This window comes from Suncus etruscus, chromosome 14, assembly GCF_024139225.1.
Source record: "Suncus etruscus isolate mSunEtr1 chromosome 14, mSunEtr1.pri.cur, whole genome shotgun sequence".
Lineage (NCBI taxonomy): Eukaryota > Metazoa > Chordata > Mammalia > Eulipotyphla > Soricidae > Suncus > Suncus etruscus.
In genome coordinates this window covers 6,833,957-6,851,512 of record NC_064861.1, presented here as the reverse complement: position 1 = coordinate 6,851,512, position 17,556 = coordinate 6,833,957, and the positions used below count along the sequence as shown (strand labels likewise).

Genomic DNA, 17,556 nt, shown 5'->3' with positions numbered 1-17,556 from the left:
AATAAGGGAGCTGGAGCAATAGTATAGCAGGCAGGGCATTTGCCTTGCATGTAGCCAACCTGGTTTGATTCCTGACATCCCACTGGTCCTTAGAGCCTGCCAGGAGTAATTCCTAAGTGCAGAGCCGGAAGGAACCACTGAGCACTGCTGGGTGTGGCCCCAAAACAAAACAATAAAAAAGTAATAAGGGGGCCAAAGCAATAGCACAATGGGGTGGCCGTTTGCCTTGCATGTAGTCGACCCAGGTTCGATCCCCAGCATCCCATGAGGTTCCCAAGCATGCCAAAAATAATCCCTGAGCATTGCCAGATGTGGCCTCCAAAATAAAGAGTAAAACAGAAAAAAAAAGGGGGAGGGAGAAAAGTGGCGACAATTACTGACCATATTTACTGCGTGCTCCAATTTTCTAGACAACTGAGAACAGTAAATATACCCAGGGCAACTTCCTATAAAGCAAATCAAGCTGTCACTTTCTATATAAAACCTTCTAATATGGGGGGTGGAGGGGAAATCAATTTATTAAAGTGGCTTATCAAACATGGGGAAGCAAGTAATTCTCCCCTATCCCCATATGTGCATGTCCTAATCCCTGGGCCTCTAAATGCGCCAGGGAAGGGACTCAAAGCTGCAGGATGATTTGGGGTCCCCCTAATAGGTCATGGGGAGTTGGGCAGGATCCCCAGCACTATGACCACAAACCCCACCATACCATACTGTGGGGTTCAAGGCATCTGCTGCACACACACCCTTCCCTTTCTCTTTCCCTCCTCTTTTCTCTCTTCTCTCTCTCCCCCCTTCCCTCTCTCTCTTCTCTCTTCTCTTTCCCTCTCTCTCTCTCTGTTTCCATTATCTTAAAAATTAAAAGGTCAAGGCCAGCACAGGCCCGGCTCCTCCAGCCCACTGAGATTTGTTAGGATTTAAGTGGTGAAGCCGGATCAGATCTAAGAACAGGATCGATTCATCATCCGGCAGCCAGGAAATAGGTCGATACTCAGCTCAGAGTGTCTTCACCACCACCTGGACTAAAACAGGAATATGCCCAGGCATGTGGGTGGATGGGGTCTCTCAACAACCGATGTTGCTCCCCACCACCCTGCCCAAACACTGGCCCCCCAGGGTCAGACACTGGACGGTCTGGCCCCGACAGATCGGGTTCAGGGTTATGCTGCAATCCAGGATAGTCAGTACCTGTGGTATGCATGAACATTATAACCCTGTAAGAAATATCTCAATAACGTTGCTAAGACATCTTTTTTTTGGGGGGGGAAGGGTTTATTTTGGGTCACACCCAGATGCACTCAGAGGACCATATGGAATGCTAGGATTCGAACCACCGTCTGTCCTGTGTTGGCAGCGTGCAAGACAAATGCCCTACCACTGTGCTCTCTCTCCAGCACCACTAAGACATCTCTCTCTCTTTTTTTTTTTTTGGGGGGGGGTTTTGGGCCACACCCGTTTGACGCTCTGGGGTTGCTCCTGGCTATGCGCTCAGAAATCGCCCCTGGCTTGGGAGGACCATATGGGACACCGGGGGATCAAACCGTTGTCCATCCTACGCTAGCGCTTGCAAGGTAGACACCTTACCTCTAGCGCCACCTTCCTGGCTCCACTAAGACATGTCTTACATAAGAAGGGCCAGAGTGATAGCACAGCAGGGAGGGCATTTGCTTTTCCTGTGGCCAACCTGGGTTCAATCTCGGGCATCTCATATAGTCCCCCGAGCACCACTAGGAGTGATTCCTGAGTGCAGAGACGGAGCACTGTTGGTTGGGTATGGGCCTCCAAACAACCACCACCAAAAAGAAATAATGAGTGGGACCTCGATGAGTCCTGAATACAACAGGAACATGGAGATTGGTTCACAGATTTTAAGGACAACCCCACGAGGAATCTCAGGGAATGTGAAGTTCACTGACTCTCCACCTTTGGAACATGATGCAAAAAAATCCAATAATTCCTCCACTTAAGAGAAGCTCCATGGGGGGCTCCTGACAGAGACAGAAACAAGAGACTCTTATTCACCAGTATTCTCATTGTACTAAGCATCACTTTAAAAATAGAACTTCAATGGATATAATACTTGCCACAACCCAACGCAGAAGGTATTATTAGCTAGGGAGCCCCACGAGAGTAAGTCATTTTCTTTCCCCAATCTCTGGGCACTTTCAAAGCCTATAATCTTCGAACCAGTTACACTTCTCTGACAATCTCAGGCCAGCCGCAGGTCGCTGGGAACCATGTCTTCCCGGCCCATGCCTGATCTGCTCTGATACTCGGGCTGGGAAGACACCCTCATTTCCAGGCACATCTATTGTGGGTTCAGGGTCATGCACAGAGCACTACAGGTTTATTCCGGATGAATTCCAAGGATGAGCTCAGCTAAAACGCCAGGGCCAGGGGTAATCCACGAATGAGTCTGAAAAAAAACCCAGTATTGTAATCAAAGATAATCTGAGAGCCCTGAGCAGAAGGGTACAGTGAGTAAGGGATAAAAAGATACCATTGGAGCCCAGAGCAATAGCACAGCGAGAAGGGAACTTGCTTTTCATGTAGCTGACTCAGGTTTGATCCCAACATCCTATAGGGCCAGTTAGGAGTGATTTCTGAACAGAGCCCAGAGTCAGCCCTGAGCACAGACAGGTGTGGCCCCACAAAAAAAAAAAAAAAACAAACAAAAAATCCACAAATACCTAAACCCACGCATACTTAAAAAACTTCATATAGAAAAATCTAATTTGTACTTATATATTTAAAATGATCCAGAGGGCCGGAACAATAGCATAGCAGTAGGGCCTTTGCCTTGCACACAGCTGATCCAGGTTCGATCCCTGACATCCTATATAGTCCCGAGTAATCCAAGCACCGCTGGGTGTGGCAAAAAAAAAAAAAAAAAAAGCTCCAGAGAGCCAGGAGTCAACTTATGGCAATGACACATCCGGTTCCACTGGAGGGCCCTCTAGATCCTGGGAGGACCTACGGTATCCGATCAGCTCTCCAGGGGACTAGAAATCGGAGACGCAGATGCTGCTGATGAAACAAAGTCACTGCAGCACCAGGGAGAGCAACAGTTGCTTTAATGTTGCATGTGTTCTCAAAGGCAAAGGTTTCTGGTAACCAAGCCGCTAGTAGCGCTGAGTAAGAGGGAAGCTTTGTTCTTGTCCCACCAGGAATTTTAATTTTACTACTCCACAATTTTCTGTCAATTAAAATAGTAACACTACCAGCAAAATCCTTCTTTTTCTTTTTTTTCTTTCGGTTTTTGAGCCACACTCAGTGGTGCTCAGGGATTACTGCTGGCTCTGTGCTCAGGAATCACTCCTAGCAGGCTTGGGGGACCATATGGGACGCTGGGGATCAAACCCAGGTCAGCTGTGTGCAAGATAAATACCCACCCTGCTGGGCTATCCATCCAGTTCCACAAACACACTTTCATCTGAAAACAAAACAAAAACAAGCACTTTGGGGCTGGAGTTGTAGCTCAGAGGGTTGGAGTAAATGTTTTTTATGTGGGAGTCCCAGGTATGATTCCCAGTACCACCTGGTTCCCCTAACCAGTGGCCAAAGTGGCCTGGATATGACTGAAAAATGAACATAAATGAGTGCCATTTGTTTCTTAAAAGAATCAAAAGCCGGGGATCAGGGTGGGGGAGAGACAGAAGGACAGGACAGCAGGTAGGGCGTTTGTCCTGACAGTGACGACCTGGGATAGATCCTGGCATCCTATATGGTCCCCCAAGCACCACCAGGAGTAATTTCTGAGTGCAGAGCCAGGAGCACTACTGGGTGTGCCCCCTCCCCAAAGGAATGAAAAGGCAGATGTCTGGGACCCAAGCAACAGTACATGGGTTGAAAACAACTGCCTTGCTCGTGGACAAACCCAGTCCAATCCCTGGCACCACTCCATTGGTTCCTGAGCAGAGCTGGGGTGATCTCCGAGCTCAGAGGCCCCAAGCCAGGCTGAATGAGGCCGAGCATCCCAGACCCAGAGGAACTGGGTGGCAGGGCAGCCTTGGACGGCAGATGGGAGGCTCTGAGTCTGATTCCCCACTCCGGAAACCAAACCGGAAAAGGCAGTGACTTATTGCTGAATGTGGGTGACTCTTCCCTCCAAAGTTCCCCCAAAAGATCCTTTCAAGCCTACCGGGAACCATCCTGAGTACATAGTACAGAATATTATCTCCCTTGATCTTTCTTATTCTGACTCCCCTCTCAGGGCCCTACTCACAGCCTTCCTTAGAGAAGCTAACTCATCTTTAAAAAACACCTGCTACTAGGAATCGATCTCCAGGCCCCATTTCGGTTGGGCAATTCTGCCCATTAATGCAATGCCCCATTCTCAGACTTTTGACCTGATTCTTTTCCACCCTGCCTACAACTCTAGAGGGATGGTACAACACAAAAGCAACTAGTAAGACTACAGAAAAATGGCTTAAGCCTTGCCCTACAGACACCAGCACCAGGAAGGAGAAGTAATTTTGAGATTAGTCCATCTCACCCCCCCAAACCAAACCAAACCAAACCAAACCAAACCAAACAAGAACAACAACAACAAAGACCAGCCTCTATTTTACTTTCCAAATTAAATTCCTCCTTCACAACCAGGCCAGTGATTAGTACATTGGGAGGGTGCTTGCTTTGCATGGGCTGGCCTGGGTTCGAGCGAATCTGGAATCACTCTAGTCTAGGGATCATATGGGATGCTGGGAATGGAACAAGGCAAAAGCCCTTCCTGATGTGCATTCTCTCAGTTCAGTAGTTCTTCATTTTTGTTAGTTGGGGGGAGAACACTGTATCCTCACAGCTTAATTAAGGACCACCAGGTATAGGGTTCCCAGGCCAGGACTGTCCAGAGAAAGGGGTGCACACAATGCCAGGGGTCCTCTCTACTGCACCAGCTCGTATTTGTTCTCTGATCTGTAGTCCCCCCACTAGTCAGCTGACAGTACCCTACCTCTGTGGGGCTGCACCCACAATCCCAGACTTTGCATTCACACTCCAATCTCCAGCTCTGTCACTTTGACCATGGCCCCTTCAACTTTCTTTTGCTCCTGTGTTCCCCCATTTGTCCTGCTACTGGCCCCTGATGACATGATGTTCCACCCAATGGAGGAGTTGGAATGAATTTGAAGGCCCGGGCTGCAGAGTGCTGCTTAGATCAGCCTCCCTCCACCTTGAACACCGGATCACAGTCCACATGGGAGCCGACTCAAGACACCAACTTCTTGGTCAACTTCTGAGGCACACAGGATGAAGCCTCACCTCTAATATGAGTCCCCAACAAAGTGACCTGGTCAAACTGAAGAACAGCAATGACTGTCAGAGGGATAAAGTCATTGAGGGGTCAGAGCAATAGCACAGCAGTAGGGCGTTTGCCTTGCATACGGCTGACTTATTACAGACCTCGGTTCGATCCATGACATCCCATATGGTCCCCCAAAGTCAAGGGTGATTTCTGAGTGCATAGCCAGGAGTAACCCCTGAGGTTTTGGGCCACTGAGTATGGCCCCCCAAAAAACAAACAAATCGATCCTGGACTTCTTTTTTTTTTGTTTGTTTTTGGGCCACATCTGTGACACTCAGGGGTTACTCTAGGCTATGTGGTCAAAAATTGCTCCTGACTTGGGGGACACAATATGGGATGCTGGGGATCAAACCAAGGTCCATCCTGGCTTCAGCCGCATGAAAGGCAAACGCCCTATCGCTGCCCTGATCCTGGCTTCTATGCCAACTAACTGTATTCACCTTTTTTTATTGTTTTATTTTTGGGCCACACCCAGTGATATTCAGGGGTTATTCCTGGCTATATTCTCAGAAATCACTCCTGGCTTGGGGGACCATATGGGACACTGGGGGATCGAACCACGGTCCATCCTCGGTTAGCAGTTTGCAAGGCAAATGCCTTACCACTTGGCGCCACAGCTCCAGCCCCAATATTCACTGTTTTGTTACTATGAGTTTACATCCCAGATTTCTTGAGCAGTCACAAAATGTGTCAGCTTAAGGAAAACATTAGGTCCTGGAAAAAATTTTTATCAGCCTTCTATCACAAATAAAATGATCCTTAACTCAACTGTAAAGCTGGGTTTAGGGTCAACATGATACCATAGTGGGGAGGGCCCTTGGCTTGCATGTGGCCAACCCAGGTTTGATTCCTGGCATCCCATAGGGTCCCAAGCCAGCTAGGAGTAAATCCTGAGCTCAGAACCAGGAATAACCTCTTGAGCAATGCACCCCAAACCCCAAAATGTAGACATACCAGGCACAAACAAATAAAACCCCTGAGCTTATAGAATCTGGAGAGACAGATAGTATAGAGGCTGATCTGGATACAGCAAATTAATCCCTGAGTACTGCCAGGAGTGATTTCTGGGTACCGAGGCAGAACTAAGCTCGGGCATTACTGGGTGTGGGCCCAACACAAAAACAAAGAAGTGGCTTGGGGAGAGGTGAATGATAGTAATATGGGAACAGCATTTGCCTTGCATGAATGCAAACTCAGGTTCAATCCCTGGCATCCCATTCGGTATCAGATCCTCTCCCAGAGTGATCCCTGAGCACAGAACGAGGGAGCAAGCCTTGAGTACCACCAGGCATGGCTCCTAAATCAACAACTACTACAACCACAAAATAAGGTCATTTGACAACACTACCATAAAACAGGTGCTCTCCCATTACCATATTTCAATTTCTTCATTCGCAAACACCAGGCTGTATACAACCAAGAACAATCTGAAGAAACAGAGCAGTAATTTATACTAACTTGAACAAGAACAAACATTGCTCATAAGCAGTGTCTGAGTTCATTCAGGACAAGAGTGCAAAACTTGTGATATTCAAAAATCCAAGATGGGCTACAGAGCTAGTTCTGGGGGGTGAGGTGCCTGCCTTACAGTAGCCATTCAAAGCCAAGCAAAGGGCTAGGGGAAGCGGGGTTGGGTGTGACCCCAAAAGACACAAACAAAACAGCAGTAGCTGCCATGAAACAGTCAAAGAATACTGCATGCTAGGCACAGGGAGATGGTCCATGCTACCAGCCTGTAAGGCGGTGTTGCAGGGTAGCTGGCTACAGCTGCATCATGAGGTCCCCAGTTCCTCTGGGTCCCTAAGCAACACTGGAAGTGCCCCCCACAACCAGGGCAGTAAACAATGACCAGAGGAAGTCGAGTATCACCCTGGTAAGCCAGACAGCATGATCCTGAGGGACAGAGAGTTAAATCACTCTTGGCTCTGTGCTCAGGGGAGAGAGAGATCCCAGGGATGGAACTCAGGTCAGCCACGTACAAGGCAAGAAAGAGCCTTCCCAGCTGTGCTCGCACTCCTTCGGCCGCAAGTCATCTACTTTTGGCTTTAAGAAAAAAAAATCTCCAGTCTGACTGTCAGGACACAGCTAAGCTTGGCGCCTGGAAAACAGAAGAGCTAACATGAGAGACGATGGGCCGGGCCCATTTCTACATTCCTACAACAAGGGAGCTAGAGACGCTGCAGAAAGGTCAAGGCCGCGAGGGCTGCAAGGGGCATTTATTTTCCTCTAGCACCCAGGCCCCGGCTCTCCCAAAGTTCTCCCGGGGCACACGAGGCAGTCTAGCTGGGAAGCCTGGGCGCATCCCATCCCTCGCCCGCCCCGAGCTCCAACGTCCTCAACCCGGGGGCTGGAGGAGGAGGGAAGGGCCGGGTTTCCTTTTCACCAGAAGCACGCGGGACGCCTGCTCCAGGGATCTGGGCCTGGATGCGGCGGCTGCCAGTCTGCTTTCCTGCCGGCAAGGCCGAGGCGGGCTGGGCAGGCCTGTCACGGGCAGGCTCCGTGCATTTCCAAAGGGCAGCTGGCTGGGCGTGCAAGCGCCGGGGGCGCACACACACCCTGGGTGTGTGTGCCAGGGTTTTTTTTTTTTTGGGGGGGGGGTTCCTCCTACACGGGGTCGGGGTGACAGCCCCCGACACTCCCGCGCCCTATGCCCGCCAACTCGAGTGCCAACTCCCTCTCCCCGGGGTGCCCACCCCATCCCGCCCAGCGCAACCCGATCCCGCCGGCCCAGCCCGGCCCGGCCCGCCGATCGCTCCCTTGCGCCCGCTTGGGCGCGGACCCCTGGCCGCCCCTCCCGGCTCTGGGTCCCCCCGGAGGCCTCGAGACCCGCGCCCGGCGCCCCGGCCCCCAACGGCCGCCCCGGCCCGGCCCAACGGTCGGCGCTCACCGCTGCGAGGGGACGTCCGGGCCGGGCCGGCGGGCGCGGCGGGGCTGCAGGCGCGGGCGGCCGGGCCCGACATGACGGCGCGGCGGGCGGAGGCGGAGGCGGAGGCGAAGGCGGAGCCGGCAGAGGAAGAGGAAGGGGAAGGGGAAGAAGAGAGGAAGGGAGGAAGGAGCGCCCCGCGTCACCGCCCGCGCCCCGCGTCGCCAAAGGCCCCCCGGGCCGCCCCCAGGCCGGGGCGCTCCCGATCGTCCAGGCGACGCGGCCGCGCCCGGAGCCTCCGGCCGGGACAAAGGAAGGGGCCGCCTGCCGTGCGCCCGGCCCCGGAACCTCCTCCGGGGAGCCTCCCCGCGCCCCCGCCGCGCGCCCGGGTCGCTGCGGACCTGCCCGTTCGGTGGTCGGGGGCGCCAGCGGCCCCGCGCCCGTCCCGCCCTCCCCGGCCTGCCCTGGCCCTTCTGCACTTATCGGCCCACGCCTTGGATGGCCTCGCACGCCACCATCTTCGCGTTCGAGACCCGAAGATGCTCAGGAGCAACCGTTTGAGGATGGATCTAGGCATTTACCAAACCATTAATGGACCCCGATTGCTTCCAAGCGATTCTGGCCACGCCTGAAACTGTGCTCAAGGGAGACTTTGCATCCTCCCAGGATGCTGAGGAGCAAATCTAAGCCCTCCGTGCCCTTTGAACTACCCCCAGATCCTTTATTTTGTTCTTTTTAAAAACAATGGTTGGATTCAAAGAATCTGTGGTTATTCCCATGACAGTATACTTCAAGGGTGGAGAAACCCTGTATCTCTTAGGCCAAGGGAATTCCCTTTCTAATGCCCCCAATATTTACTGTGCCTATGCAGGGGAAAACAGCACAAAATAATTTATTTATTTATTTATTTTATTTTATGTTTTGATTTTGATGTTGTTGTTTTTATTTTTATTTTTTATTTTTTTATTTGGTTTATTGGCCCACACCCGGCGGTGCTCAGGGGTTCCTCCTGGCTGTCTGCTCAGAAATAGCTCCTGGCAGGCACAGGGGACCATATGGGACACTGAGATTCGAACCAACCACCTTTGGTCCTGGATCGGCTGCTTGCAAGGCAAACGCTGCTGTGCTATCTCTCCGGGCCCTATTTTTTTTTTTTTTTTTTTGTTTTTCAGGCCACACCTGTTTGATGCTCAGGGGTTACTTCTGGCTGTCTGCTGAGAAATAGCTCCTGGCAGGCACGGGGGACCACATGGGACTCCAGGATTCGAACCAACCACCTTAGGTCCTGGATCGGCTGCTTGCAAGGCAAACGCCACTGTGCTATCTCTCCGGGCCCACAGGTGTTACTTTTGGCCCTCCAGTTGTGTGTGTGTGTGTGTGTGTGTGTGTGATGCAAATTCTCCCTTGAGCAGTTGCCCCAAAACGCTGGTGCTCAGGTGATGGGAAGCACCGCAAGGTCCCCCAAATGGAACATTTTAGGCTCCGGGAGCCACACAGGCAAGATTGGGCCAAGCACAATTTCAGGCTCTGGTGCTTCTTGGAGTGACTGAAATGTGAGTCAGGAAAAGGTCCCAGACTATCCACGACTGTCCTGCTCTCAGTCCAGTCCAGGGCACCCCATCTTGCGGTGAGAAAAGGCCCATATTAGGGCCCTCTGTCTCTGGAGGTCAGAAGCCAGAAGTTTTGGGCACAGATGAAGCCTGCAACTGCTCTGGGAGGCAGGGGCCAATTCGAGGGGACTTAGGCTTTTCTTTGGGGCCACACCTGGCCATGCTTAGGCGTTACTTCTGGCACTGCACTCAGGAATCACTCGTGGCAGTGCTTGGGGACCATATGGGATGCTGGGGCTCGAACTTGGGTCAGCTGTGTACAAAGGCCAATACCCTTCCCATTTGTGTAATTGCTTGGCCCCTTACAACAAAATTTTTGTTACATTTTGGGGCCATATCCTGCAATGCTTAGGGGTTTCTCTTGGTTCTGAGCTCAGGAATCACTCCGGGTGGTGCTTGCGGTACCATAAGGGATTGAACATTGGTCAGCCACATGCAAGGCAAATGCCCTCCCGCTGTACTATCACTCTGGCTTCATACAACAATTTCTTATTTTTTATTTTTCGGTTTTTGTGTCACACCTGGCTGCGCTCAGGGGCTACTCCTGGCTCTACGCTCAGAAATCGCTGCTGGCAGGCTCGGGACCATATGGGATGCCGGGATTTGAACCACCGTCCTTCTGCATGCAAGGCAAATGCCCCACCCCCATGCTATCTCTCCGGCCCCAACAATTGTTTAAAAAAAAAAGGATCTGGGGGTAGTTCAGAGGGCATGGAGGGCCTAGATTTGCTCCTCAGCACCCCGGTATTAGGGAGTGGGAAGTAGAAAGTAGGGAGTAGGAAGAGTCCCCAACACTGTCAGGCATGGTCCCAAATAGGCAAAATAATGAGGTGCTGGTGGGGTAACACAAGGTCAAACCAGATCCCTGATACTGTAAGGTGACCCCCTCAGCTGACTGACTATTATGGGAGTGTCCCCAAAGTGATCTCCAAGATTATTACTTGGGGAGGTCCCAAGAACCATGTGAAGGGAAACAAGTTTCTTCTTCCTTTTCTGATCTAGTGACACATTTGTGGGATTTTAGCAGGCCAGATGTTGAGGCCTGTAAAGTGGTGATTCTGTTCTAATTTGTCCCCAAAGATCCTGTGCAGTGCAGAGCCAAGATCCTTGGGGCCACATGCCACCCCAATGGCACAGTACGAGAGAGAAGAGAGGGATGGGAGGAGGCTGCTTTCTTGCCCAGTACCAGGGGAATAGACTAGTCCATCCTCACAGGTGAGAACCTTGAGGAACATACAAGAACATGTGTCAGTGGCCGGAGTGATAGCACAGTGGCATCTGTCTTGCACAAGGCTAACCTGGTTCTATTTTGGCATCCATGTGGATCCTCGGAAGTGCCATGAATGATCCCTGAGTACAGATGAGTTTTACAAAGAATGGGAGGGACGAAGGAAGGAAGTGGAAAGAAGGAATGAAGGAAGGATGAAAGGAAGGAGGAAGGGAAGGAGAAAGCAGGCAGGCAGGTAGACTAAGGTGAAATTCTTCCCTTTGTGACAGTGCGACTGCAAACAGAGGTCCTCGTGTTAAGAGAAATAAGGAAAACAAGTGAAAGATCATTTCATTGACAAGCAAAATGAGCCTAGAGACAATGAGAAATAAAACAATTCCTGAGATACTGGGGAAGAAGGTGGGTAAGGCCAGCTGCTCCTTGCATTCACCCCACAAAGATGCCCTTGTTTCCCAGGCCTCATGAGCCCAGTAAGAAGAGGCATCGAAGACAAACATGAATGAAATTCATGAAAGCAGACATTTGAAGGGCTGGGAGGACGGGTCAGAGGCCTCTGAGGTGAGGACTGGCTGTACTGGCAGCCAGACAGTTGATGACCCTGGGTCAAACCCAGGACAGGCCATTGTGAGTTTAAAGGCACCTCCAATTCAGAGCATGAACCCCAGCTTCTCCCACAGCTGCCACATGCCCCTGGCAAGCACCACAACAGATAAGGCAAACAAAGGAAGTAGGTGTGTGAGTTACAAAGGAGAGGATGAAGGGGGAGGAGGAGAGTGAAAGGGAGGAGTAGGAAGAGGAAGAAGGAAGGAAGGAAGGAAGGAAGGAAGGAAGGAAGGAAGGAAGGAAGGAAGGAAGGAAGGGAGGTAGGGAGGAAGGGAGGAAGGGAGGAAGGGAGGAAAGAAGGAAGGAGGTGAATGGGGAGATATCCTCTGGACTCAGATTACTGCATACAGTCTTTAATTCTGGAAGCAGGCAGAATTGAGATACTATTACTTTTTAATTTTTTAGATTTTTTAAGGCCACATACTCCTGGCTCTATATTCAGGGATCACTCCTTTTGGAGCTGCTGGGGATCAAATCCAATCCACTGTGAACAAGGCAAAAACACCCTCCCTGCTATCATTCCTGCTGGTTCTCTCGGTCTCTGTCTCTGTCTCTCTGTCTCTGTCTCTCTCTGTCTCTCTGTGTCTCTGTCTGTCTCTCTCTCTCTCCCTCCCCCCCTCTCTCTCACACACACACATACACTCTGTCTCACACACAGTCACACACACACATACACACACTCTCACACATACACACACACTCTCTGTCTCCTCTCTCCTTCCTCTCCTCTTCTCTTTCCTCTCCTTTTTTGCTCCTTTTTAAAAAAATTTGTTACCCTTGTGACATAAAATGTGTATGGACCTCTATTGCCCTCTGCTGGAAGAAGCTGGCAGCGCTCTCACTGAAGGCGATCTGGAGACTGATAAATTGGTTATTTGTGAAATTGATCTTCAAAGGAAAGTGAGACCGATTAAACGTGTGTGGAGTGTTTCTTTTTTGTAATTAGAAAGGGGGTATCCTTCAGCCCGTAATACGGTTGAGGGAGCCAGTGTGAAATGAAAATGCAGGGTGCTTTGTTCGGAAGAGCAGGCCAGAATGGGGACAGAACCTAGAAATGTGTTTTTCCTTCTCTTCTGAGGATTCTTTAAATTTTTTCAGATTTTTGCTCTCCACACCCCCCCCCCCTGAAGTGGGACGTCAGGGATAGCACTTTCAGGGCTCGAACCTGGGGCAACAGCCTGGAATTCTTGTAGATGATCTGAATAAAGTGCCTTTCTATGGGAGGCCCGAGTGTCCTGTTGGCAGCTCGCCTCCTTCACCCTGTCAAGAGCAAGAGAAGTATCTGGACAGACTTTTCCTTCCAAGTTCCAAAGAGCCAATTCCACCAAGCAGCAAGTCTATGAAGCAAATAACTACATCATCTGAGGTCTGAGCCTCCCTCCTCTTCCTCTCCCTTTGCTACAGGCCTTCGTCGCTTTAAAAACTCTCTGCAGCAATATTGCTATTGAAGGGGCATCTGGCATATCACTCCCTCCTTTCAGTACCCAGCTCTCGTCCAGAGTAACCATTCCCAACACTCATTGTCCTTATGGTCTCCTCTCTGCCCTAACTGCACCCACTGCTCTTTGTGGCAAGCTTCCTACCATAGACTGGCCTTCCTGTCCTCATTTCTGTTGTCTCTGGGTATTATTACCATATTATCTTATATATGTATATACCACAAATTATTGTTGTTATTCTATCCCTCTCCCTCACTCAGATAAAGTGATATGTATGATAGTCTAACAATAATAATATTGCAAACCACAGCGTCAAAAAGAAAATAAAGAACAAATGTATTATGATCAGTTATGTCAATAATGTGATACATTTTCTTTAAATAAATAATTAAAAGACAAAAAGGAAATAAAGGAAGAGAAAGAGAAGGAAAGACAATGAGAGAGAGAAAGAGAGAGAAAGAGAGGTCTCTCACAGAGTGGTTGGGTTATGGGACCATTGGTGGCAGGAAGTGCAATAGTGAAGGAGTTGGACGTTATATGACTGAAACTCAATCATGAACAACTTGGTCAAAAAAAGAACTATATTATGAATAACCTTGTAACCACGGTGTTAACATAAAGTAATTTAAAAAAGTCTCAGCAGCAGGACAGAAATAACCTTCCAGGTCTTTGCAGGGAAGATCGGAGGATCCGCATTATCTTGCTTATGTGTGTGTGGCCCAGCGCCCCTCCTGCATCCCCTTGCCCCTGGCCACTTTGTCCTAGACATGGTTCTTCTTTTCTTCCTTCCTTGCCAGTTCCTAAAGCATTTCCAACATCTGTTCTGATTTAAAGGTACTCTCGCCTGGGAATCATTCTGTTCAGGCCACAGAGATTTCTAGTCAAACCCAGAGGATGCACATCCACTGTGTGTGTGTATCTATATTTATTTGTGTATATTGGTATACATTTGTCTGCAGTCTCAGCTCCCCAGGAAGCAGTCCATTGGTGGTAATACAGTGGTGCTCTGATGTAAGGCTGGGCCCTGTATAATCAGCTTCCTTACTCCTCCTGTAGGGACCCTCTACTGCAACCCCCTTTTCAGTGAGCATGTGCAAACGGGCACTTGTTGGTGAGCAAGTGCAAACAGCTGGAGCTATTGCCGCTCAGCCCTTGCCAAGATAAAATTCCTCCTAAGGCCTTGGAAGTCCGTTTGTAGTTAGAAACATCAGTGACTGGGGAATCCAGCATCGGATCTGGTGGTTGTTTGCTGTGAGACGCTTCATCCATATGTTTCCGAGAGGGCTGTTTCTGGGACGGTGATTTGTGGCGGTGTTGATAATTTCTTTCTCTAGCATTTTATTATTTCTCAGCTGGAGGATTTAATTGAGTTCAGGAAAAATGTCTTTTCCAAATTTCTGCCTTCTGATGACACACAGTTATTTTTTGTCTCGCGTCAATCCCGCAAACGACAAGACTTGGCCCCGGTACAGGCCCAACCTGACATCAGAGATCTTGGAAAAAATCCTTGCTCTGGGTTTTGGGGGCTGCCAGCTGTGAGGACCGATCAAAGGGTCAGGGACAGTTAAGAGTGGGGCTTAGGATTGATGACTCTGACCACCTACCTCCTGAGTCCCCACAGATACTGGAACTCTTGAAAGCAGATTGGATATACCCCAGGCCACACAACTAGCTGGCCATCAGCAAAAATGGAAACTAGCCCCTGGGCCAGCAGACAGAGAAACTTTCCTCATCTCCTCCTGAAGTGGGAGTGATTTGCCATACCCATACACAATATATGATATATGCATTGCTAATATGCCTCCCCAACAGCATTTTGGTTCTATTTTAGGGGCCACCCTTGATGGTGCTCAGGGTGTCGTCCTGGCTCAAGGCTTGGGGTCACTCCTACTGTTATTGTTTTTTGTTTATTTTTATGTTTCTTTTGATTTTGTTTTTTTGCCACACCCAGCGGCGCTGTGTTACTCCTAGAAGGCTCAGGGGACCTTATGGGATGCTGGAGAGCGAATCCAGGTCAGCTGTGTACAAGGCAAATGCCCTCCCCACTGTGCTATCACTCTGGCCCCCTTGTTGGTTTTGTTTTGTTTAGGGGTCACACTGGACATTGCTCAGGGCTTACCTTAGGCTCTGCACTCAGCCATCACTCCTGGCAGGATCGGTGGACCCTGTGTGGATTGAACCAAGCTTGACTGCGTGCAAGTTAAACTTTACGCACTGGTAGGGTGCGGTGATCCTGCATGCAAAGCCTGTGTTGCAGCATGTGGTCAGTGACCTGGCCAGCACTTCCCACAATGCTCTAGGGCTTGGTTCAGGCCCGCTCAGAGGCACCTCAGGGACTATAGAACCCCCCAAGCCATGCTGCACTGCCTTGCTTCGCTCTTTTCATCTCTTTCCAAACCCTTCATCCTCCCCACTAAATCCTCGCGTTGCCCAGACCTGCCCAGGCCTCTTCCAGCTCTTCAAGGGAGTAAAAGAGAGGTCTGGAGCTGACTGGCAGAGAAGGCGTGTGTCCATTAGCGCTTGACTACTACAAGTAGCCTGGGCTACTTGGGTGACACTGGGATGCACCATTATGCAAGGAAAAAAGAAAAAGAAAATAGGGCTGGAGCAATTGCACAGCAGAGAGGGCATTTGCTTTGTACATGGCCGATACAGGTTCAATCCCTGGGATTCCACATGGTCCTCTGAGTCCGCCAGGAATCAGTGCACATGACTTTAGGGCTCCCAGGTGATGGAGCTGAGGGGATGTGTCTGCAGTTCTGGGTGATGCAGCAGTCCTTGGAGCTGTCTATTCCACTTAGCTCTTTTTTTTTTTTTTTTGGTTTTTGGGTCACACCCGTTTGACGCTCAGTGGTTACTCCTGGCTAAGTGCTCAGAAATTGCCCTTGGCTTGGGGGGACCATATGGGACGCCGGGGGATCGAACCGCGGTCCGTTCCTTGGCTAGCGCTTACAAGGCAGACACCTTATCTCTAGCGCCACCTTCCCGGCCCCCTCCACTTAGCTCTTAAGTTGGACACTTCTAGAAGCAGATGCTAACTTGCATCTTGCATTTTCCTTGCGGGCTAGGGCCCCAAACCAGCTTTGAAGAAGACTCACTATTCCAAGTAGTGGCTTTAGCAAGTAAGAGAACCAAAGGTGAGCCTTTAGTTGGTAAAACTGCAGTGCACGTGTGTTGTATATGAACATATTTCCATAAGATTATTATTTGCCTGTTGTCCCACCTTGAGCTTCCAGATGGGGGCGCTGTTGAGAGCCAAATAAATAGTTTGGGAGCGAGGTGTTCAGGGACTTTTGCCAGAGTTGGCTGGCTGGCTCTAGGTGTGTTTTGGAACTAGCAGCAGGCTGACAAAGGACTCTCTTCGCCCAACCTTTTACCCCTTAACCCTCCTGTCTGTGTGGATTATTTGCTGTGGATAAATATTACCAAGATCTCCCCCAAAAGGGGACAAGAGGATGGAAATCAATTTCTCATTCTGGGAGCTTTTTGCGGATTCACAAACAATCAACAAAGGAGTAAACCGGACCCAACAAATGGGGCAACACACGTGTATAAGTGCATGTGGGAGTGTGTAGTGAAGGATTTTGTTTGGGGGATACACACTTGGCAGGGCTCAGGGGACCATATGGGATCCTGGGGATTGAACTGGGTTGACCTTGTGCAAAACAAACACTCTAACTAACCGCTGTGCTATTGCTCTGCTCCTAATGTGTATTTAAGTTATTTTGTGTGCATATATGTGAGTTTATAGTTAGCTACAGATGTATATAAGTGTGTGTGTTAGTGTACACGTGTGTAGTCCAATGTATGTTTAATTGTAAGTGGATTTGTATGTTAATGTGTATGTACAAACCTGGGGAAATTTAAAAGTATCCTGAAAAGATAATTTTCAGTCAATGATGTCTGTCAAAACTGGAGGGGCTGAAGAGAGAGATAGGGCAAAATGTTCAGTTCCCAGCATCCCACATGGCCCCCGGAGCTCTGCCAGGAGTGACTCCTGAACACTGCCAGGTGTGGCCTAAAACCCTAAACTATGGGAAAATCTAAACTATGGAAACCTCTGCTTCTTGGCTTTCCTTTCCTGCCTGTCACCCGTTCCCTTCAGTGTCTGACCCATCTAGCAAGGCAGCTGACACAGGAGTGAGGCTAAGGAATAAGAACTCGAGCAACTGCGTCACTGCATTTGGCCAGCAGTGATTTGTTTCTCTGTGAAGGAGTAAAATCCTTCCTGCCGCCACACTGGTAATCATTGTTGTCTGACCAACCCAACCTCACCATGGTAGGACCAAACAAGAACATTTGGGACTAGCACATCGTTGTCCTCAGCTACTGTGGGAACACTGTGATTTCCTCATTAGTGACTTGTACAATGGAGGGAGAGAGAAAACTCTCCTCAACGTGGTCCTCATAATTTAGGAAAAGTCAAAGAAAAAAAGAAAAAAAAAAAAAAGAAAAGAAAAGAAAAGAAAAAAGAAAAACCTACGGGAGCTGGGATTAACGGATGGAACAAT

At 49.7% G+C, this 17,556-nt stretch overlaps 1 protein-coding gene across 1 annotated transcript in view; it reads right to left on the bottom strand.

Annotated features, from left to right (window-relative positions):
• Nucleotides 1-8,262, bottom strand: part of SEC24B (SEC24 homolog B, COPII coat complex component) — a 55,209-nt gene extending 46,947 nt beyond the window's left edge. Inside the window, exon 1 of the mRNA XM_049786849.1 lies at nucleotides 8,190-8,262. Within this exon, the coding sequence (XP_049642806.1) occupies nucleotides 8,190-8,262 (73 nt within the window). The remainder of the gene's footprint in view (nucleotides 1-8,189) is intronic.
• Nucleotides 8,263-17,556: the final 9,294 nt, after the last annotated feature.